The 8348-nt window shown below is 70.2% G+C and overlaps 1 protein-coding gene across 1 annotated transcript in view; it reads left to right on the plus strand.

The window, feature by feature from the left end:
• Positions 1-454: 454 nt before the first annotated feature.
• LMTK1 (lemur tail kinase 1) overlaps positions 455-8348 on the plus strand; it is a 9812-nt gene continuing 1918 nt past the window's right edge. Inside the window, 11 exon segments of the mRNA XM_086473837.1 lie at positions 455-494; positions 1396-1475; positions 1603-1721; positions 2230-2317; positions 2447-2580; positions 3320-3404; positions 4231-4352; positions 4559-4708; positions 4818-7897; positions 7900-7976; positions 8096-8243. Of these exon segments, the coding sequence (XP_086329963.1) occupies positions 470-494; positions 1396-1475; positions 1603-1721; positions 2230-2317; positions 2447-2580; positions 3320-3404; positions 4231-4352; positions 4559-4708; positions 4818-7897; positions 7900-7976; positions 8096-8243 (4108 nt within the window). The 5' untranslated portion in view covers positions 455-469.

Raw genomic sequence — 8348 nt, forward strand, 5'->3', positions numbered from 1 at the left:
GAGGCCAGGCTGGGCAGGAGCAGGGTGAGATGTTCACCATCGCCTACCTGCTCGCCCAGGCGGCTTTCGGGAGCCGGGGGCTGTCCGGGCGGCGCGGCCAGGTAATGGCATGGGGGGCGGTGGGGAGTGGGTGCCTGCCCCAGGGCCATCCTCACAGTTGGGGTCTGCCAGCGGGGTGCAGGCAGGGTTGTGTGCTGCGAGGGTGTGATTTTGGGGTCTTCGTGCTTGGTGTGGGGGGGGTGGGGTGGTGTGTGATGCGCAGGATGCGGGTGAGCCCGTCGGGGCGGCGGGGAACCCGCAGGGTCAGTTGTCTCTGCTCGGTGTGTGCCCCCCCGCGTGCCCCCCGGCCCAGGAGTTTGAGAACGCCGAGGGGGACGACTACGTGACGGAGCTCTCGGCCCAGGGCTCGCCTGCCCCCCAGCATGGCCCCGAGGTCTACGTCCTGCCCCTCACCAAGGTCTCCCTGCCCATGGCCAAGCAGCCGGGGCGCTCAGGTAAGCCGAGGTGGGGGCAGGTGCTGGTCTGTGTGGGACCCCCCCCTGGGCACCGCGGTTGCGGGGAGGGGGTCCCACATCACCGGGCTGCGGGGAGGTGATGGCAGGGTGGGGTGGGGATGGTGAGTGCCCCTTGCTAAGGAGGATTGGCCCCAGTGGAGCCCCAGCCTCTGGCAGGAGCAGCTCCTGGGTGTGGGGGACCAGGCAGCCGAGGTCCCTGGGGACCCCTGTGCGAGGGTCCCGGTGGCCTGTCCCCAGCCCTGTGCAGTGGCACCAGTGTGCACCCCACTGCGGCGGGACAGGAGACGGGCACCCCAAACTGTGACACCTGTGAGCCCCGGTCCCGTGTAAACAAGCCCGTGAGTGGGAGAGGAATGTGGGGGGGCACCCGGCTGTGGCCCCCCTCCTGCCCAGCATCGCTCCCCAGCCCGGAGAATGGCAGTAGTGTGGCAGGGCGAGGCGGCGCAGCCCAACAATGGCCCCATTGCTGTCCGCCCTTGGCATGGGTGCTCGAGGGGCAGGACCTGCGCTGGGGAGGGGGCCGGGAAGGGGCTAAATGCCAGAGCGCCCGCCGGGCTCGGCTTTGCTCTCCCTGGTCCCCGGGGAGGAGAAGGGGCAGGGAACCAGCTCCCCCGCTGCCACCCTAGTTGGGGACACCAGTACCCCGCGTCGCCCTCAGCGCGGCTGTGGGAGGATGCCTGGACAGGAGGATGCCCTGGCTCCAGGCGGCCTGGGGGTGGCTGCTGGGGGTGCTGCTCCGGAGCCCCCCGGGGCGGTGCGGGGCCTGGCACCGGCTGGCACGGTGGGGATGCCAGGGCTCGGCCGGGAGCGGCGGGTAAGGCGGGTAAGGCGGGCGGGCGGGCAGGAGGGCGTGCGGGCAGCTGGATGTGCTCTGTTACAGTGCAGCTCCTCAAGTCGGCGGACCTGGGGCGGCAGAGCCTGCTCTACCTGAAGGAGATCGGGCATGGCTGGTTCGGCAAGGTGAGTGCCAGGGTGTCCTGGTGACACCCTGGTGAGGCGTTGGGCTGTGCAAGACAGGGTTTGGGATGAGGATGGGGCGTGCGGTGAGGATGAGGATGGAAGGGAACAAGCCTGTCCCTCGCCCCAGGTGTTCCTGGGGGAGGTGAACTCGGGCATCAGCAGCACCCAGGTGGTGGTGAAGGAGCTGAAGGCGAGTGCCAGCGTGCAGGACCAGATGCAGTTCCTGGAGGAAGCACAGCCCTACAGGTACATCTGGGGTCACCCCGCGGTGCCAGGCACAGCCGGGAGCGGGGATGCTCTGGGATGGTGCCTGGTTCCCTCCTTGCCACGTTTGGCTGCCGAGCAGAGCCGTGGCTGCCCTGGGAGGTGCCCGGTCGAGCTCTGCGGGCAGCGCGGCTCTGTCCCAGCCTGGGGTTCACGGCGGCAGGACAAGAGCTGTGCCGGGAGCCACTGGCCGTGGCGTGGGGGCAGCGGGCTGCAGTGAGGTCATGGGCAGAGCGGGGCCAAGGCGGGGAGGGGGGGCGGTGTGGAGCTGCTCCCTGCCCTGGCAGAGCTGAACAAATGTCCCATTGTGGCACGTCCCGGGGCGCTGGGACATGCTGGTACCCGCTCCCGGTGCTCCCGGCGGCCCCTGCGCTGGCCCCAGTGCAGCAGCAAAGGAGGTGGGGAGATGGTTCCCTGGGGGGCTGCCACCGTCCCCCCCATGCTGGCCGGTGCAGTACCGATGTGTCCCCCATTTCTTTGCCTCGCACAGGGCCCTCCAGCACACCAACCTGCTGCAGTGCCTGGCCCAGTGCGCCGAGGTCACCCCGTACCTGCTGGTGATGGAGTTCTGCCCACTGGTGAGTCCCCCTCGTCCCCTCCCGTGCCGTGCAGTCCCTCGGTGGGGACTGCAGGGCTGCAGGCAGGGCAGGCTCAGCCCCGCCGGCGAGGCGAGGGCCAGAGAGGGTGACAGTGGCGCTGCCCTGCAGGGTGACCTGAAGGGGTACCTGCGGAGCTGCCGGGGGGCCGAGGCCATGACCCCAGACCCGCTGACCCTGCAGAGGATGGCGTGCGAGGTGGCCTGCGGCGTCCTGCACCTGCACAGGAACAACTACATCCACAGGTAGGCTGGCCTGGCGCCCCGGAGAGGGGCTGGGGAGGAATCGGAGGGTCTGGACGTGTGGGGTCCCCAGGATGCCAGCGTTCCTGCCCCACCGCTGCTCCTCCTGCCCAACAATATCCTGGTGCTGAGTGAGTTGCAGACAGAGACTCCAGCATCAGTGATTTTGTTGAGGAGGGGGGTGCGCTGCCACCGGGGGCCAACGGACCTTCCCCACCCAAGCCAGGCTTTGCGGGTGGGTTCCCACGAGGGTGTCCAGTGCGATGGCGGGGGGGGGGGGAAGTGGTGTACCCCGCTGTGCCAGAGAGGGGCTTCCCACGGGCATCCCAGCCTCGGTGGGTCCTGCTGCACCGGGGAGGGGGGGGTCTTGCGTGTGCCCCGTCTGTGTGATCCCTCCAGGGCTGGAGCAGCCGCCCGGGAGCCCGGCTCTGTGCCAGGGCTCACGTTGCCCGGGGACACCCGCTTTCTGCTTGGCTCAGCGCGTGACGGATGGACGGATGGACGGCGGCGCAGCTGGAGCCACGCAGGCATTCCTGCTGTGCATTTGGTGGCTGGTTATCGGCACGCCCGGCGTTCGGCAGCGAGAACGCTGGCACAGCCGTCCTGCTCCCACAACCAGCCCGCTGGCTGCGGCGCTGCTCCCAGGGGGGGTGTCCCCGAGCACAGACCCTCGGCCCCCGAGTGGTGGGGTGCCCCTGTGCCACCCGCGGTGGGGGTGACAGCACTGGGGTTTGCTTGGCAGCGACCTGGCCCTGCGGAACTGCCTGCTCACCGCCGACCTGACCGTCAAGATCGGAGACTACGGGCTCTCGCACTGCAAGTACAAAGTAAGGCTGGTTTGGGGGAGGAGGGGGCTGGGGGCTGCGTGGCGGCACCCCACAGCACCCACTGCACTGAGCCCTGCACCCCGCTGCCTCCACGCCCGCATCTCCCCTCCTTAGCAGTGCCGGGGCAGCTCCCTGGCCCCTAGGCTTTGCTGTGGGGTGACAGCGGGGTGCTGTCCCGCAGACCACCCTGCCAGGGACCTCTCTGTGCCCAGGAACCAGGCTGCCCGCCCCCCCACCCTGGATTGTCCCCCGCTGGGGCCGACAGCTCCTCTTGAGCAAGAAGGGGGGGGGGTTTGCTTGCCCCTGAGCACCCTGGCCCCCTGCCCAGCAGGGTGCAATGCCGCCAGGGCTCCCCATTACCGCCCGGGCTGGCCTGGACATGCCCCTCTGCCAGGGCCAGGGCCCTGCAGGCAGCTGCCAGTGGGGGTTGTCTGTCTGTCCTGCCTGCTCTGGGCTGTTTGCTGCTCCCGGCAGGGCTGAGATCACAGGGCTGGGGAGCGGGGGGCAGCAGAAGGTGACTGTGGGGTTAGAGGGGGGCTCAGGATGGGGAGATGGTGGGGGGAGCAGGCAGGGGGGAGGAAGGATGCACTGGGAGGCAGAAAAGAGAAGTGGGTGCCAGGAGGAGCAGAGGTGGGGTCTGGGGTGGAGGGAGAAGAGCATGTGCGGGGAGGGGGGGGGGGATCAGGGACCTGGGGTGCAGCGGTGGGTGGGTGGGTGGGGAGGGCAGGGGGTGGCGGGGCCGGGGACAGCTTTTGCCGCGGTGTGGCCGGTCCCTTACGCGTAGGTTTGACGTTCTCTTCTCGTACTGACCCTGCATACTTGGCAGGACGACTACTTCGTGACGGCCGACCAGCTGTGGGTGCCGCTGCGCTGGATCGCGCCCGAGCTCATCGACGAGGTGCATGGCAACCTGCTCATCGTGGACCAGACCAAGTCCAGCAACGTCTGGTGAGCGGGGTCTGCGGGGGCGTGGGGGGGGTGTGTGTGGGGGGTGTCGGGGGGGGGGCTGCTGCAGGGCTCAGCGGCCAAGGAGGCATCTGGCATGAGGGCATCCTCAGTGGGATGGATCAGGGTGGATTGGCTTTGGGGCTGCCGGCCGGTAGCGGGGCTGGGGTCTCCCCGTGCCCCCCCCCAGCATCCCACCCTGCCTGCAGGTCACTGGGTGTCACCATCTGGGAGCTGTTTGAGCTGGGCAGCCAGCCCTACGACCACTACTCCGACCGGCAAGTGCTCGCCTACGCCATCAAGGAGCAGCAGCTCAAGCTGCCCAAGCCTCAGCTGAAGCTCTCGCTGTCGGAGCGCTGGTGAGGACCCGGGCCGGGCTGCGGCCGCCTCCTGCCCCCTCCCTCTCCCCTCCCTGTCCCCAGGTGGACAGGGGGGCCCGGGGCTGACCCTCGCCCCTCGCCGCGGCAGGTACGAGGTGATGCAGTTCTGCTGGCTGCAGCCGGAGCAGCGCCCGACGGCGGAGGAGGTGCACCTCCTGCTCTCCTACCTCTGCGCCAAAGGGGCGACGGAAGCGGAGGAGGAGTTTGAGAAGCGCTGGAACTCCATGAAGCCCAACGGCAGCGCCAGCGCCAGCCACCACGGCCCCGAGCTTTCCTCCTTCCCGCTGCTGGAGCAGTTCTCGGCCGACGGCTTCCCATCGGACGGGGACGACATCCTCACCGTCATGGAGACCAGCCACGGCCTCAATTTCGAGTACAAGTGGGAGCACACCAAGACCGAGCACTTCCAGGCGCCCCTGGGGTCCCTGAGCCCCAGCAGTGCCGCTCGCTACCACGACCTCTACTACCCGGCCACGACCGCGGGGCGCCTGAGCCTGGGGGTCTCGCCCTCCTGCTACGAGTGCAAGCCGCCGGGCTGCCCCGGGCTGCCGGCACCCGGCGTGGTGCCCATCCTGGGCGCCCACAGCCCCTCGCTCGGCAGCGAGTACTACATCCGCATCGAGGGGCCCGGGGAGGGCGGCGCCGAGCTGGACTATGCCATGAGCGCCTACAGCCCGGCAGGCGAGCGGGGGTCCCCGCACCCCCCGTCCTGCTGGAGAGCCCAGGGTGCCCGGAGCGGCAGCGCCTACGACTCCGACAGCAGCCCCACCGTCTCGCTCAGCATGGAGCCGCTGCTGGGCCACGTGCCGGCGGGCGAGGGCTCCTGGGAGTGTGCTGAGTACTACCCCTACCCCTGCCTGGGGCAGGAGCCACGGGGCTATGAGCCGTCCCCCAGCCACGGGGCTGAGGGGTACCTGCTGGAGGAGGAGCCCCCCCAGCCGGGTAGCCAGGACTGGCCCATCCCCAGCTTCCAGCCCAGCATCTTTGCCGACCCGCTGGGCGTCTCCCCATCGGTGAACTGCGCCTACAGCCCCCGGGGGTACGAGGACCCGCGGGCAGCCCCGCTGGGCGGGCGGCTGCCGGAGCAGAGCAGGGTCCAGCCGGACTGCGTGGCGCTGGAGCTGGGCCAGGACAGCCCCCCCGGAGCCCCCCGCCCACAGGACACGAGCCCCCCAGCTCAGCGGCATCCTTGGGCCTCCAACAGCTCCTCCAACAACAACATCGGCAGCGGCAGCCCGGCTTCCCGCGAACCCCCGGCCGGCGATAGCTGGTGCTACCGCCGCATGATCACCTTCCGGGGGCTGATGGCCAAGCCGCTGGGCACCGTGCCGCGTGGCCAACCCCAGCTCGGGGGGTCCCCACCGGGCCACGACTTTCGCCGCCCGCGGCAGGATCAACCCCCTGGCATGGCCGGCGGCTCCTCCTCCCCGTGCCGCTCGCCCTCCCCGCGGCGCCAGGCCTGGCACAGCCGTGACTCATCAACCTCCGGCCGCTCGCAGGCAGCAGCGCTGGCTGGCAGCCCCGGCACGACGTGGGGCCCCAGCACGGCCCCACCAGCTGGAGCAGGGGCCCAGCACGATGCCTGCCCGGATGAGAGCGCGGAGGGGAGCAGCCCTGCCTGCAGCCCTCTGCCCCACGCCGCGGCTGCCCCGGGGCCCAGCGAGACTGCCCCTGTGGCCAGCACCGCCGCCTCGAACCCTGGCCCTGCCATGGAGCCCGGCATAGACGGTGGCCAGCCCGCACCGGAGGCCTCCGAGGTGCCTGTGCCGGTGCCCAGGGAGGACGATGCTGAGAGCGGCGCGTGTCCCGCTGGCGACGCGGACCGGACGCCGGACAAGACCTTCTCCAGCGCCAGCTTCCCCAGCGCGGATGAGGGGAGCGATGAGGACACGGCGGAGCTGACCTCCGGCGTCTTCACCGACTTCTCCGGGGACTACATGGAGAGGGTGGAGGCAGCCCCGGCGTTCAAGTCCCTGCAGAAGCAGGTGGGGACACCGGACTCCCTGGAGTCACTGGACATCCCCTCCACAGCCAGCTCCTGCGAGGTCTTCAGCCCCACCGCCTTCGTCCCCGCCGGCCAGCCCAAGGCCCTCGACAGCGGCTACGACACCGAGAACAACGAGTCCCCTGAGTTTGTCCTCAAAGAGCCCCACGAGCCCCGCGAGCCAGAGACCTTCAGCCAGCTGGGGAAGCCGCCCCCGGGGCTGCCGGGGGGCGAGGGTTCGGCCCCCGAAACGCTTCTCTCCACCTCCCTCGGGGCCGAGCTGCACAGCCTCGCCGAGAAGAACCCCTACCGCGACTCTGCCTACTTCTCTGACTACGACGCCGAGGCCGAGCGTGGCCCCAAGGACGAGGAGGACAGTGATGGGTCCCAGACCCCAGAGGCAGAGGAAGGTCCCCGGTCCCCTGCTCAGGACCTAGGGCGAGCCCCTGGGCCGGGAGAGGACCCGCTGCACCCCCCGGGGGCACCCGGCAGCCCCCCGGCAGTGCCTGACATTGCAGTAGCAGTGGATGCGCCGGTGGCAGGGGTTTTGGTGGGGGACTGGCAGGGGACAGATGCTGGGAGCACCCTGGCTGGAGCCACGGGGCAGGTGCCTGGCACCGAGCAGCGACCCGCTGGCACGGGGCTGGTGCCGGGCGGCTCCCCGCACCCCGACGGAGAGGGCTGTCCCCCGGGCTCTGCGCCACACAAGACTTTCTTCTTGACCCCGGTGCTGGCGAGCCCCGGGGAGCCGGCGTCCATCGGAGAGATCTGTGTACCTGAGGGCGTCCCTGGACTTGGGGGAGCTGCAGCTGGGGGCGAACAGACTGTGCCCCCCACGCCAGGGCTTGGGGAACTGGGGCTGCCCCTGGAGGGGACTGGGCTGGGCGATGCACCGGGGGGTCCCAGCACGCTGCTACCGGAGGGTGAGTCACCTCCGGGCCTCTCCCCACTCCCGTCTGTCCGGGAGCCACGGCCGGCCACCCCCGAGCACCGTGAGGAGCCAGAGGAGGAGGAGGAGGACACGGAGGACAGCGACGAGTCGGATGAGGAGCTGCGCTGCTACAACATCCAGGAGCAAAGCGAAGAGAGCGAGGAGGAGCCGGCGGCCGTGCCCATCGTGGTGGCCGAGAGCCAGAGCGGCAGGAACCTGCGCAGCCTCCTCAAGATGCCCAGCCTGCTCTCCGAGCCTTCTGCGAGGACCTGGAGCGCAAGAAGAAGGCTGTCTCCTTCTACGATGACGTTACCATCTACCTCTTTGACCAGGTGGGTAGCCGGGAGGTGGGTAGAGCTGGGCGCTGGGCACGGCCCCGCGGCGGTTTCGGATGCCGTCCCCAGGCGTGCCTCCAGCGAGGGTCCCTTCCCGCCTGTCTCCCCTCCCTCAGGAAAGCCCCACGCGAGAACTGGCTGAGCAGAGCTTCCCGGAGCCCCCCCAGCCTTCGGGGCAGCCCCCCGCCGGCAGCAGCCCCCCCAGCCCGGCAGAGAGGCTCAGTGCCTCAGATGACTCCTCAGATGGCAACGCCTCGGAAGAGAGTAAGGGGCTGGGGGGGGGGGAGCTATGGGGGGGTGGCAATGGGCTGATGTGACCCCCATGGTGGGCTCAGCCCCTTCGCTCCGTGTCGCAGGTGGCGGCTTCGA

The sequence above is a fragment of the Leptosomus discolor genome, chromosome 15 (assembly GCF_034619465.1).
Source record: "Leptosomus discolor isolate bLepDis1 chromosome 15, bLepDis1.hap2, whole genome shotgun sequence".
NCBI lineage: Eukaryota > Metazoa > Chordata > Aves > Leptosomiformes > Leptosomidae > Leptosomus > Leptosomus discolor.